Raw genomic sequence first — 15,584 nt, forward strand, 5'->3', positions numbered from 1 at the left:
TTTACACTACAAGCTCATTGATACATTTGACACACAAATATGTACTTATTCATGTAAATATTACAGATTGTACAGAGGTTGTAAAGGGAACTATTTGAACAGTTTAATGAAAAAATACATTTTTCTGCTATCTCTATAACGCTGTTGTATTGTTATGTACAGTGGCAAGAAAAGGTATGTGAACCTTTTGGAAATACCTGGATTTCTGCATAAATTGGTCATAGAATTTGATCTGATCTTCATCTAAGTCACAACAATAGACAAACACAGTCTGCTTAAACTATTAACGCACAAGCAATTATCCGTTTTCATGTCTTTATTGAACACACTGTGTAAACATTCACAGTGCAGGGTTGGAAAAGTATGCGAACCCTTGGATTTAATAACAGGTTGACCTACCTTTTGGCAGCAATAACCTCAATCAAAAGTTTTCTGTAGTTGCGGAACAGACCTGCACAACGGTCAGGAGGACTTTTGGACCATTCCTCCTTACAAAATTGTTTCAGTTCAGCAATATTCTTAGAATGTCTGGTGTGAACTGCTCTCTTGATTTCATGCCACAGCATCTCAATCAGGTTGAGGTCAGGACTATGACTGGGCCACTTCAGAAGGCGCATTTTCTTCTGTTGAAGCCATTCCGTTGTTGATTTACTTCTATGTTTTAGGTCAGTGTCTTGTTGCGTCACCCAAGTTCTGTTGAAATTCAATTGGTGGACAGATAGCCTAACATTCTCCTGCAAAATGTCTTGATACACTTGGGAATTCATTTTTCCGGTAATGATAGCAAGCTGTCCAGGCCCTGAGGCAGCAAAGCAGCTCCAAACCATGATGCTCCCTCCACCATACGTTACAGTTGGGATGAGGTTTTGATGTTGGTGTGCTGTGCCTATTTTTCTCAACATATAGTGTTGTGTGTTCCTTCCAAACAACTCAACTGTAGTTTCATCTGTCCACAAACTATTTTGCCAGTAGCACTGTGGAACATCCAGGTGCAATTTGGCAAACTTCATACTTGTAGCAATGTTTTTTCTGGACAGCAGTGGTTTCTTCTGTGGTGTCCTCCCATGAACACCATTCTTGTTTAGTGCAACTGGGTCCTGGACTTCCTGACGGGCCACCCCCAGGTGGTGAGGGTAGGTAACAACATCTCCACCCCGCTGATCCTCAACACTGGGGCCCCACAAGGGTGCGTTCTCAGCCCTCTCCTGTACTCCCTGTTCACCCATGACTGCGTGGCCGTGCACGCATCCAACTCAAGGGGCCCTCAGAGTGTGGTGTCAGGAAAATAACGCCACACTCAATGTCAACCAAACAAAGGAAATGATCGTGGACTTCAGGAAACAGCAGAGGGAGCAGCCCCCTATCCACATTGACGGGACAGTAGTGGAGAAGGTGGAACGTTTTAAGTTCCTCGGCGTACACATCACAGACAAACTGAAATGTTCCACCCACACAGACAGCGTGGTGAAGAAGGTTCAGCAGCGCCTCTTCAACCTCAGGAGGCTAAAGAAATTCGGCTTGTCACAAAAAACACTCGAACTTTTACAGATGCACAATTGAGAGCATCCTGTCGGGCTGTATCACTGGCTGGAACGGCAACTGCTCCACCCACAACCGTAAGGCTCTCCAGAGGGTAGTGAGGTCTGCACAACGCATCACCGGGGGCGAACTACCTGCCCTCCAGGACACCTACAGCACCCGATGTCACAGGAAGGCCAAAAAGATCATCAAGGACAACAACCACCCGAGCCACTGCCTGTTCACCCCGCTATCATCCAGAAGGCGAGGTCAGTACAGGTGCATCAAAGCGGGGCCCGAGAGACTGAAAAACAGCTTCTATCTCAAGGCCATCGGACCGTTAATCAGCCACTAACTTTGAGTGGCTGCTGCCAACACACTGAGTCATCTCTAGCCACTTTAATAATGAAAACAATTGATGTAATAAATGTATCACTAGCCACTTTAAACAATGCTACTTTATATAATGTTTACATACCCTAGATTACTCATCTCATATGTATATACTGTACTCTATACCATCTACTGCATCTTGCCTATGCTGTTTGGCCATCACTCATTCATATATTTTTATGTACATATTCTTATTCATTCCTTTACACTTGTGTGTGTATAAGCTAGTTATTGTGAAATTGTTATGCTAGATTACTTGTTAGATATTACTGCATGGTCGGAACTAGAAGCACAAGCATTTCGCTACACTCGCATTAACATCTGCTAACCATGTGTATGTGACAAATAAATACAAATATTTAGATTTTATGCATCGTAGACTCGTCAACAGAAATGTTAGCATGTTCCAGAGATTTCTGTAAGTCTTTAGCTGGCACTCTAGGATTCTTCTTAACCTCATTGAGCATTCTGTGCTGTGCTCTTGCAGTCATCTTTGCAAGATGGCCACTCCTAGGGAGAGTAGCAACGGTGCTGAACTTTCTCAATTTATAGACAATTTGTCTTACCGTGGACTGATGAGCATCAAGGCTTTTAGAGATACTTTTGTAACCCTTTCCAGCTTTATGCAAGGCAACAATTCTTAATCTTAGGTCTTCTGAGATCTATTTTGTTTGAGGCATGGTTCACATCAGGCAATGCTTCTTGTGAATAGCAAACTCAAATTTTGTGTTGCAAGGCAGCTCTAACCAACATCTCCAATCTCGTCTCATTGACTGGACTCTAGGTTAGCGGACTCCTGATTCCAATTAGCTTTTGGAGAATTCATTAGCCTAGGGGTTCACATACTTTTTCTAACCCACACTGTGAATGTTTAAACGATGTGTTCAATATAGACACGAAAAATACAATAATTTGTGTGTTAGTTTGAGCACACTGTTTGTCTATTGTTGTGACTTAGATGAAGATCAGATCAAATTTGATGACCAATTTATGCAGAAATCCAGGTAATTCCAAAGGGTTCACATACTTTTTCTTGCCACTGTATCTGTTGTCATGACAGTGAGGAGGAGAAACAGCCCAAATGGCCGCAGCTTATAATTAACAGGAAATGCCATGCTTATGACAACGATTAAGGCAGCCCCCATACCTCTCTGATTGAAAGGGTTAAATGGGTTAAATACAGAAGACACATTTCGGTAGAATGCATTCAGTTGTGCAACTGACTAAGTATCCCCTTTCCCTTCCCAGTGGTCAGACACATTCTCTACGCTTCTATAACATTGGAACGGCTTGCAAATACATTCATGACGCTGTTTTAACATAGTAATAGCCCTGAAATGTGCTATACTCGTAAAGCATGATAGCAGCTGTTAAACATGCCATATGATGTAGACAGTCCATTTTCTGACATCTCTGTTTTCCTTCTACAGTGTGGTGGGCTGGATTGTTCAGGGCTTCGGTCGTATGTTACCTCAGCCTGTCCTGACTCCAAGTGGATCGGTGAGTGACTAACCTCCCAATAGCACAAGACGACACACCCGGATAGTATTCATTAAGGCACACTGTAGCAAAACACTTTGCATGGTAAAGCACATTTCTTATCGGACAAGTTCAGGTAGTCCTTCCTTGTTTCAGTAAATGTTCTTCTGTTTGGTGCAAAGACTGAACAAGACCCTGGTTTTGGGTTAGAGATAAGGCTGGGGGAGTTCTTTATAATCACATTTTCATTGTTATTCAAAGTGGTTCTTAAACTTCAACTGAACAGGACATAACTGAAAGAGGACGTAGGTAAATGGGATCTGAAGTCTAACATATTTTGTTTTGTGTCTCCCCTCTGACAGGAGAACGCTGTTCAGAACAGTAAGTAAAGCTGGCATCATTACTTTCTCATACACATACAGCATCTCACAGATCATGAAACTCAAAATGGTGTTCAAAAAACAACATTATAGTCATATAAAATCCAAAACAGCATACAAAGAAGTTTGAACTTCCAATAGACAACAGGCAGGCAGGACAACAGAGAGTACAACCAGACATTGGCACTGCTCCTTTGAGTCTGATATCAGCTGTGGACACACTTCAGTGACCTGAGTTATGCTTTGAGGTAGTTTGATTGATTGATCAGTATAGTGGGCTGGTGATTTGCAGGTTCATTGATTGGTTGATTGGTTAATTACAAGGTGTACTGATTGGTTGATTATGGCTAGTGTCCATGATGAGGCAGACTCTAACTGGGCTCCTCTTCTCATTCTGTTTCAGGGGGGAAGGTGCGCTGAGAGCCCCTTAAACAAAAGGAGAAGGAAGACTGGGAAAAAGTCGCTCACAAAAACATATACACACACATAGAAGAGGAGACTAAACCACAGGCACACACTGATGATTGGAGCGAGACAGGCAGTTCAACAGACAGGCAAAAAAGACGGAATAATTAATAAATGGACACACACTTAGCAGAGGAGGCTGGTGCTATAGGAGGACAGGCTCACTGTAATGGCTGGAATGATATAAATGAAATGGAGTCAAACATGCAGTTTAAACTTAACGTAGCAGGCGTAACAGAAACGCCTGAGAATATCCGGTTTTCAGCGGAAAGGGAACCTAAGTCGGAAGATGGCTGTATCCCTGAAAACCAAATGCATCCAGTTGTTGGCAACTCCGCTAAGGGAAATAAAGAAAATAGAGTAGCACACTCTATATAAATTCCCAGTAATTTAATGGGTAAATCACCAACGTTTCGGCATCCCTGTGCCTTCTTCAGGGTAATGTCACGAATGCTTGAACCAGGTTATGTAGACAAACAGTGCAATTAGTGCAACCAATGACAATAGTGAGGGGTGTGCCATAATTATTTAGTTGATTACAATGAATTGAGTGAAACTGTAAAAAAAAAAAAAAAAAAAAGTGTTTCTAGCATATTAGATATATTAGGCTATTGTTATCCTATGGAAATGTAATTAAATATTGTACATAATATTAACATCAACATACTTTATTGTTTCATTCAATTTCACATACATATTTAATATATATAAAGTCAATATTCAGACCACTAGGGGTCAATGTTTTCAGAAAGGATATCCAGTAAGCCTTCCTTAGTAGTAGTAGTAGTAGTAGTAGGATCTCAATGTTACCTCCTCCTTGGTAGAGCAACATGCTCAATGCCTGTGTATTTGAGGGAGGACGTGGGACCTGATGACTCTGATCACTGAACAACTTAAAAAGGATATTACAGAGATCGCAAACCTCATTTGAAAATTCACAGCAACGTCTATGAGATGAGCTTAATGACCCTATCAAACTGAATGATCTCATTGAAGAGTAACGCTGACCTTCAGACCAAGATGACGACCGAACTGAGGGAGAGGAAAATCAAGAAGTATAAACGCGATTTGGAAGAACAACGGACTAATATACCTCTGGCGAGATCCTTAGCACAAGAAACCACAAAGCAGGAAAAGACAAGCCGATGACAGACGCAGAGGTCCTCTGTCAGACCAACTATCCACAGACAGCGCTAACTCTGGCTTCTCTAACAACTGTGAGCGTTTTTCTCAAAAGAGGACGGGGACACCAGGGACAACGTTGAGAACATCCCCCTCAGCATGTAAGAGGGTTCGACGCATACGTCGGGGGAAGAAGAAATTCACTACCACCCCGCGACATCTATCAATTGAGATCCAAGACGGGCCCCCAGTCCAACAGGAGCTAAATGTATTCAACTTATCAAGTAAGACTCTGACATCAGCTCACCTTAGTGTACTCAATAATGGGTTATCATTTGTACCCACTACATACATGAATGACTTTGACGTCCAGATAGAGCTATTTAAGTTTTTCTGTAATCTGAGATTCTTTGTCATCTTCAGTGAGATGAAAACATAGGTCTACCATGTTAATCAATAGACTTACCTGCCCTACTGCGAGTCAAGCAGGAGATGGAGCCATCAACACAGCTGAGGTACCTGAGAACTCTGAGAGAACCACATTTAGAGCTAAAAGTTCATTTTTACCTCGCCCCAAACGCAATGCCTCCATAGACACCTTCTGCAGGATTGTTGAAAATGATGTAGGTGACCTACTGAAAGACAAACAGAAACACGGATCCTATGATAACCTGAGTAGTGATGAGAGAATGGGTCATAACTACTTACAGACAGATCCTTCGATTATCATTAAAAAAAAGTGGCAAAGGAGGAGGAATTTGTATACAAAACAAATGTGACTATATGAATGAATGTCGCCGATGACTATCTAAAGGTCACTTCTATCGCAAACTGAATCATGACCCTACCCTAGAATTCCAGCATAATATCTCATCCTCAGTGGAAAGCTGTTTGGAATCAGGACAAATCCCCCCAAAATAATGGGAATTTCAATGTGTGAAAACTTTTTATACCGTTGCTAAATTGCACAAACAAGTGTCTCCTCCCCCAGGTAGACCCATTGTAGCAGCAGTCGACTCTGTGACGTCCAACATTTCTACGTTTGTGGACCACCACATTAAACCAATGGTTGAAAATCTCCCATCTTAAGACACTAGTCACATGATCTCATTGATAAAGGGCTTAGGAAGGACACCAGAGGGCACCCTGCTGGCCACTCTTGATGTGGAGAGCTTGTACACTATCCCACACACTGGAGGCTTGCAGGCACTGCACCACTTCCTTCAGCAGAGAGACTCTACCCTTTCTCCATCATCTTTGAGTCAGACTTTTTCCTTCAAATTCGGGGTGTAGCCAATGGCTCCCACTTTGCACCCAACTATGCAAACCTGTGTGTGGGATAACTTGAGGTAGCACTCATTTTCATAACAGAGACACTAGTCACTTTCTAAAATCATCCTATGGAAGAGATACATAGATGATGTCTTTGTACTCTGGGAAGGAAGTCAGCAGGAGCTAAATGAAATCCAAACTCTACTAAATGAGAGCTCTGAATACCTCAAATACACCATGCAGACTGATGAGAGAAAAATAAACTACCTGGATTTATGAATCATCAAAGAGAATGATGCATTACATGCGGACTTATACACAAATCCCTCAGACCGCAATACCCTGCTATGTGAGAATACTATGCATCCCCTTCCCCTCAAGAATGGTCTACAATATAGCCAGTTATGCAGGGTTAAACGAATCTGTGGCCACCAGACAGATTTTGACAACAATACAACAAAAATGACAGATACATTCAAAATGAGAGGCTACAAAGACAAAACTCTTCATGCTGCAATGATCTCAAAAACCAAGAGAGGAATATGTAAAAACTCAACCAAAGAAGAAAAACAATGCCACAGTCTTTTGCATCGAGTACACCAAGTATTTGGAGAAGATGAAAGCAATCCCGAAAAAGCACTGGAATATTCTGCAATCTCATCACCTGTTCATGTGGGAAAGCCTACATAGGACAAGCAAAAAGACAATTAAAACAACGCATAGCTGAACACCGCAGCTCAATCAGGTGTTGACTATCCAGTAGCATTTCACTTGGTTGAAGCCAACCAGGTTGCGATCTCTGTAATATCCTTTTTAAGTTGTTCAGTGATCAGAGTCATCAGGTCCTATGTCCTCCCTCAAATACACAGGCATTGAGCATGTTGCTCTACAAAAGAGAGGAAGTAACATGGAGATCCTACTACTGCAAAGGGAGGCTTACTGGAAACCCTATCTAAAAACATTGACCCCTAGTGGTCTGAATATTGACTTTGATCTCAGACCCTTCTTATGAACTCTTCGTTTGGGCTCCAGAGTGGCGCAGCGGTCTAAGGCACTGCATCTCAGTGCAAGATTCGTCACTGCAGTCCCTAGTTTGAATCCAGGCTGGGAGTCCCATATGGCGGCGCACAGTTGGTCTGGGGTAGGCCGTCAATGTAAATAAGAATTTGTTCTTAACTGACTTGCCTGGTTAAATAAAATAAAGAATGTAATTGAAATGAACAACTCTCTCTTTTATGAACAAGTCTTATAAATGGACATATTCTTCCAACAGCCAAAAACATTGTAGACCTCCACAAGTCTGGTTCACCCAATATGTTCCCCATGTTGATGATGCTTTTATGGTTGAACCAAAAGATGACATGTAACAAAATGTTTTAATGAAATAGGGAACAATTAGATATATATGTGAAATTGAATTAAACAATAATGTATGTTGATGTTAATAATATGTACAATATTTAATTATGTTTCAATATGATAACAATAGCCTAATATATTCCTAATGCTACAGTTGAAGTCAGAAGTTTACATACACTTAGGTTGGAGTCATTAAAACTCGTTTTTCAACCACTCCACAAATTTATTGTTAACAAACTATAGTTTTGACAAGTCGGTTAGGACATCTACTTTGTGCATGACACAAGTCATTTTTCCAACAATTGTTGACAGACAGATTATTTCACTTATAATTCACTGTATCACAATTCCAGTGGGTCAGAAGTTTACATACACTAATTTGACTGTACATTAAACATCTTGGAAAATTCCAGAAAATTATGTCATGGCTTTAGTAGCTTCTGATAGGCTAATTGACATGATTTGAGTCAATTGGAGGTGTACCTGTGGATGTATTTCAAGGCCTACCTTCAAACTTTGCTTGACATCACGGAAAAATCAAAAGAAAGCAACCAAAAACATTGTAGACCTCCACAAGTCTGGTTCAGCAATTTCCAAATGCCTGAAGGTACCACGTTCATCTGTACATACAATAGTACGCAAGTATAAACACCATGGGACCATGCAGCTGTTATACTGCTCAGTAAGAAGACGCGTTCTGTCTCCTAGAGATGAACGTACTTTGGTGCGAAGTGCAAATCAATCCCAGAACAACAGCAAAGGACCTTGTGAAGATTCTGAAGGAAACGGGTTCAAACGTATCTATATCCACAGTAAAAAGAGTCCTATATCGACATAACCTGAAAGGCCACTCAGCAAGGAATAAGCCACTGCTCCAAAACCGCTATAAAAAAGCCAGACTACGGTTTGCAACTGCACATGGGGACAAAGATTGTACTTTTTGGAGAAATGTACTCTGGTCTGATGAAACAAAAATACAACTGTTTGGCCATAATGACCATCGTTATGTTTGGAGGAAAAAGGGGGATGCTTGCAAGCTGAAGAACACCATCCCAACCGTGAAGCACGGGGGTGGCAGCATCATGTCGTGTGGGTGCTTTGCTGCAGGAGGGACTGGTGCACTTCCCAAAATAGACGGCATCACGAGGAGGAAAAATTATGTGGATTTATTGAAGCAACATCTCAAGGCATCAGTCAGGTCGCAAATGGGTCTTCCAAATGGACAATTACCCCAAGCATACTTCCAAAGTTGTGGCAAAATGGCTTAAGGACAACAAAGTCAAGCTATTAGAGTGGCCATCACAAAGCCCTGACCTCAATCCCATAGAGAATTTGTGTTGGCAGAACTGAAAAAACATGTGCGAGCAAGGAGGCCTACAAACATGGCTCAACTACACCAGCTCTGTCAGGAGGAATGGGCCAAAATTCACCTAACTTATTGTGGGAAGATTGTGGAAGGCTACCCGAACCGTTTGATCCAGGTTAAACAATTCAAAGGCAATGCTACCAAATACTAATTGAGTGTATGTAAACTTCTGACCCACTGGGGATGTGATGAAAGAAATAAAAGCTGAAATAAATCCTTCTCTCTACTATTATTCTGACATTTCACATTCTTAAAATAAGGTGGTGATCCTAACTGACCTAATACAGGGAATGTTTACTTGGTTTAAATGTCAGGAATTGTGAAAAACTGAGTTTAAATGTATTTGGCCGAGGTGTATGTAAACTTCCTCCGACTTCAACTGTATATGCTTTAACAGTTTCACTCAATGCATTAACTAAATAATTATGACACTGGTCATTGATTGCACTTTTTTCTACATAACCTGGTTCAAGCATTCATGACATTACCCTGAAGAAGGCACAGTTATGCCGAAATGTTGGTGATTTACCCATTGAATGACTGGGAGTTTATATATAGAGTGTGCAACTCTCTTGAATTTTTTTTATAGCATATAGTTTTTTCGCCATTAGTCAGCACCTCAACATAAAATAATTTTCTCTGGGTGTGCACCAGCTTATGTTTTTTTTTAACTCCACTAAGGGTGCCATAGGTTTGATGTGTTTGATATCGTTCAATTTATTCCATTCCAGCCATTACAATGAGTCCATCCTCCTATAGCTTCTCCCACCAGCCTCTTCTGACACACACATAGCTAGAAATAGTCAATGGCTCTGTAAACCAATAGAGCTTTCAGTTCTTGCGCAGCTATAACGCATAATGCACTTTCACCCTCTCCTTCCCACAAACGATTGAGCCAATGATAAGAGATTCTGAATGAAATTACTAATTAGGTTTAAGAACCCATAAACCAGGAGAATTAGCTTAGCATGGGAGTGAATATAGTCTAATTTACAAAGGCTGTGTTTACACAGGTGTCTCAATTATGATCTTATGTCAATTATTTGGCATATCCGACATATATGATCTTTCCCCCCACAGCAACAAAAAAAAAACACATGGAATCTAATCTTTTAAGTTCTGATTTATTCCACATCCGTGTGTGACTCTCAATTCTGATACGATTCTGATGCTCCATATGCGACCTCGTGTGGATGCTCAGATCGAATAATTATTTTTGCTCTGAAAGGTTGTTGTTTTTTTACATGATTTAAAAAAAAAAACTTAGCATTTCATATGTGTGCTATTTCAGAGGTCACATGAGTGTAAATGTGCAAATTTGTCCCATATAAAACTGGGTGTGAACAGCCAGAAAAAAGTGGTTGAATATGAAACAAGCATCTGAATCGGGTTGCTAGGATGGCCGTGTAAACATAGGCGTGATCACGCTATGATCGTTATCTGTTAGAATCATAACTTTGGAAACAATATCTCACTCTAACTGCAATAGTGCGTTGATGCTAATGATTTCTCCAAAAAGCCTAGGAATCTCAAAAAGCCTAGGAATTCGGTTTTCTCCAGACAGACAGGGTGATCACAGCTAGTATAAGCTTTTTCCAATACTTTCCATTCTCATTTTAAACCGTGTAGAATCAATACACTGCTATCAATTGTTTTTAGATTGCATAGAAACGTGACAATAAAAAAAACAGTTGGATTGGCACTATATTTCACACACGGTTTGTAGTCAACATACTGTTAGCATAGTACACACTACTGTTAGCACCGTTGTTATTGTGTTTGTCCAATGAGACAAACACAATAACTACCTAAGCCCAGGCAGCAATCCTATTGTTATGAAGATGTTTTTACATCATATGCCGTTTGTTTATGATTAATAAAGAGTTTGAAATGCAGTCTGGTGTTTTGTGTGACAGTCAATTTACCAATCAATCTACCAATCAATCAATCAATCAATCAATCAATCAATTAGGCTTATACCTATAAATATTATAACAGCCAAGTATATAAAGGGGCCAGAATTACATGATATGATTAGAAGTTGGGTACACTGTATTTGTTGAATATATTTTCAATAGATCTGTACTGCTAGTGCTAACCTTTTGTAAAACACAGTACTGCAATGTATTGAAGCGACCTTAAGCCAACACCTAGCGACCTAGTCAAGATGTTTGTTCCTCTTGGCGTAACGGTTAAGGCTTGACAGTTGTTGGACCCGGGTTCGAGTCCCAATTGGGGCTGCCCCCCGACTTTGCTACATTGGTGTCAGAAATGGGATGGTGCCTGTGAGGCCATCGGAGAGGTGTGTACAGGTGTGGGACTTAGAACACTCTCCCGAAGGAAAGCGGTAAAGTAGCGACCTTAACTCAACACCTAGCAACCTAGTCAAAATGTTCTGACCTCTTGGTGTAATGGTTAAGGTGTTGGCTTCACAGTCGCTGGACCCGGGTTCCTGGTCTGGGCTACCCCCCAAATTCGCTATACAGTATATTGAGCAAAATCAGTGGGCCCACTGATCCTCTGAGTCCATAAGATGAGGACTAAGATGAGGTTGTAAATTGGGTAGACTATCGCTTTCATTTGAATATTCAAATTGGGAGTGGAGTAATACTGCGATCATAACCAAGTGGGAAGATGGTAATTACCAGTTTTGAAGTTGCAAATGCCAGTCGGATGAATTCATGTGCTTTGAACTCATTGAGAAACGCCGATTGGCTAATTGGCAAAAAACTAAAAACACAGCTAAAAAACTGTTGTTGCAAGCACCATGCTCTACCAGCTGAGCCACACGGGACCAGCTATCAAACCGAGAAATCGGATGGTCACTCTGACAGAGCTCTAGAGTTCCTCTGTGGAGATGGGAGAACCTTCCAGAAGAACAATCGTCTCTGCAGCACTCCACCAATCAGGCCTTTATGGTAGAGTGGCAAGACGGAAGCCACTCCTCAGTAAAAGGCACATGACAGCCCACTTGGATTTTGCCAAAAGGCACCTGATGGACTCTTAGACCATGAGGAACAAGATTCTCTGGGCTGATGAAACCAAGTTTAAAATCTTTGGCCTGAATGTCAAGTGTCACGTCTGGAGGAAACCTGGCACCATCCCTACAGTGAAGCATGGTGGTGGCAGCGTCATGCTGTGGGGATGTTTTTCAGCAGCAGGGACTGTGAGACTAGTCAGGATCAAGGGAAAGATGGACGGAGCAAAGTACAGAGAGATCCTTGATGAAAACCTGATCCAGAGCGCTCAGGACCTCAGACTGGGGCGAAGGTTCACCTTCCAACAGGTCAATGACCCTAAGCACACAGCCAAGACAACGCAGGAGTGGCTTCGGGACAAGTCTCTGGGTGTCCTTGCGTGGCCCAGTTCGGGCCAGGACTCAAACATCTGAAAATAGCTGTGTCCCATCCCCATCCAACCTGACAGAGCTTCAAAGGATCTGCAGAGAAGAATGGGACAAACTCACCAAATACAGGTGTGCCAAGCTTGTGATGTCATACCCAAGAAGACTTGAGGCTGTCATCGCTGCCAACGGTGCTTCAACAAAGTACTGAGTAAAGGGTCTGAATACTTTTGCAAATGTGATATTTCCAGAGGGTAAATAAATAAAAAAAAACATTTAGAAAAACCTGTTTTTGCTTTTTCATCATGTAGTACTGCATTTAATATAAAATATATATAATCTATTTTAGAATAAAGCTGTAACAACAAAATGTGGCAAAAGTCAAGGTGTCTGAATACTTTCCGAATGCACTGTACCCCTATTTCTCAGCTCCAATCTCTGTATACCTCAGGTCACTTACCCACACACCTAAACCAAATTACTCACACATCCCAGCCCTGTTACCCTCATGCTCTAAAACTAACACCCAGAATCATCAGATCACTTGTTTTGGTACTGCCCTGTTTTTGGTCGCAGGTTCAGGAATGACTGAAAAATTGCAACATTTATATGGAGCTAGCTCTTCAAATAGCACTGCTGGGGGATTTGAAAAGTCATAGTCAATCGGTCCATAATATAATAATACATCATTTACAATCTGTATAAACTATGAAAATAGAAAGGTTCAGAACCTTTGTGAAACATCTCAGCACAGTGGGAAAATATATGGCAGCTAGAAATCAAAACGGGATGGTCTTCAGAGATGCAATAGATGGTAGGGGTTGAGGGTAGCTGAAGGCTGGGACTAAAAACAAGCAAAAGATAAGTAATGTAAAATATATTGTCCGTAAAATGTATATAATATGTATACGCTGGAAGTAGAAGCCTAAGTATTGTTGTCCATTTGTTTACTCAAATTAGGGGAGGGGTGAAAGGGTTAGGGGAAAATAATAAAGAAGGTAAATATATTTTAAAATGTATACAGTATCACTCAAAAGTTTGGACACACCTACTCATTCAAGGGTTTTCCTTTATTTGTACTATTTTTACATTGGAATATAATGGTGAAGACATCAATACTAAGAAATAACACAGAAGCTTGATGCCCTCAACCTCACACAAATTATCAATGAACCTACCAGGTACAACCCCAAAGCCGTATACATGGACACCCTCATAGATATCATCTTAACCAACTTGCCCTCTAAATACACCTCTGCTGTTTTCAACCAAGATCTTAGCAATCACTGCCTCATTAGCAATCACTGCCGCATTCGTAACGGGTCTGCGGTCAAACGACCTCCCCTCATCACTGTCAAACGCTCCCTGAAACACTTCAGCTAGCAGGCCTTTCTAATCGACCTGGCCCGGGTGTCCTGGAAGGATATTGACCTCATCCCGTCAGTAGAACATTCCTGATTATTCTTTAAAAATGCCTTCCTCACCATCTTAAATAAGCATGTGTCACGTCCTGACCTTAGTTCCTATTATATGTTTCTGTTTTAGTTTGGTCAGGGCGTGAGTTGGGGTGGACATTCAATATTTTTGTTCTATGTTGTGTATTTCTGCTTTTGGACTGGTATTGTTCCCAATCAGAGGCAGCTGTCAATCGTTGTCTCTGTATGAGAACCATTCTTAGGTAGCCTGTTTTCCCACTCTTGTTTGTGGGTGGTTGTTTTCTGTTTAGTGTATGTCACCTTGCAGAACTGTTTTGTTTCTTCCATTCACTTCGTTATTTTGTTTTGTGTGTTCAGTTAATAAATTAACATGGACATTTACCACGCTGCGCATTGGTCCAATATTTCATACTCGTCGTCAGACGACGAAGAGATCCGTTACAGCATGCCCCATTCAAGAAATTTAGAACCAAGAACCCTTGGTTCTTGGTTCTCTCCAGACCTGACTGCCCTTGATCAGCACAAAAACATCCTGTGGCATTCTGCATTAGCATCGAACAGCCCCCGTGATATGCAACTTTTCAGGGAAGTTAGGAACCAATATACACAGGCAGTTAGGAAAGCCAAAGCTAGCTTTTTCAAGCAGAAATTTGCTTCCTGCAACACAAACTCTAAAAAGTTCTTGGACACTGTAAAGTCCATGGAGAATAAGAACACCTCCTCCCAGCTGCCCACTGCACTGAGGATAGGAAACTGTCACCATCGATAAATCCACTATAATTGAGAATTTCAATAAGCATTTTTCTACAGCTGGCCATGCTTCCCACCTGGCTACCCCTACCCCGGTCAACAGCCCTGCACCCCCCACAGCAGCTCGCCCAAGCCTCCCCATTTCTCCTTCTCCCAAATCCAGTTAGCTGATGTTCTGAAAGAGCTGCAAAATCTGGACCCTTACAAATCAGCCAGGCTAGACAATCTGGACCCTTTCTTTCTAAAATGATCTGCCAAAATTGTTGCAACCCCTATTAATAGCCTGTTCAACCTCTCTTTCATGTCGTCTGAGATTCCCAAAGATTGGAAAGCAGCTGTGGTCATCCCCCTCTTCAAAGGGGGAGACACTCTTGACCCAAACTGCTACAGACCTGCTATCTATCCTACCCTCCCTTTCTAAGGTCTTCGAAGGCCAAATTAACAAACAGATTACCGACCATTTCGAATCCCACCGTACCTTCTCCGCTTCTCCGCCTGGTTCACCAACTACTTATTCGATAGAGTTCAGTGTCTCAAATCAGAGGGCCTGTTGTCCGGACTCTGGCAGTCTCTATGGGGGTGCCACAGGGTTCAATTATTGGGCCAACTCTCTTGTCTGTATACATCAATAATGTCGCTCTTGCTGCTGGTGAGTCTCTGATCCACCTCTACGCAGACGACACCATTCTGTATACTTCTGG

The 15,584-nt window shown here is 41.6% G+C and overlaps 1 protein-coding gene across 5 annotated transcripts in view; it reads left to right on the forward strand.

Moving 5' to 3' along the window:
- LOC110506283 (cyclic nucleotide-gated cation channel beta-1-like) overlaps positions 1-15,584 on the forward strand; it is a 75,737-nt gene that overhangs the window by 23,153 nt on the left and 37,000 nt on the right. For all 5 annotated transcript variants that reach the window (XM_090221750.1, XM_090221751.1, XM_090221752.1 and 2 more), the window contains 2 exons: positions 3,342-3,411; positions 3,753-3,771. In XM_090221750.1, coding sequence (XP_090077876.1) covers positions 3,342-3,411; positions 3,753-3,771 — 89 coding nt within the window. The remainder of the gene's footprint in view (positions 1-3,341; positions 3,412-3,752; positions 3,772-15,584) is intronic.

Source organism: Oncorhynchus mykiss, chromosome 26, assembly GCF_057628025.1.
Source record: "Oncorhynchus mykiss isolate SJ-2025 chromosome 26, ASM5762802v1, whole genome shotgun sequence".
NCBI lineage: Eukaryota > Metazoa > Chordata > Actinopteri > Salmoniformes > Salmonidae > Oncorhynchus > Oncorhynchus mykiss.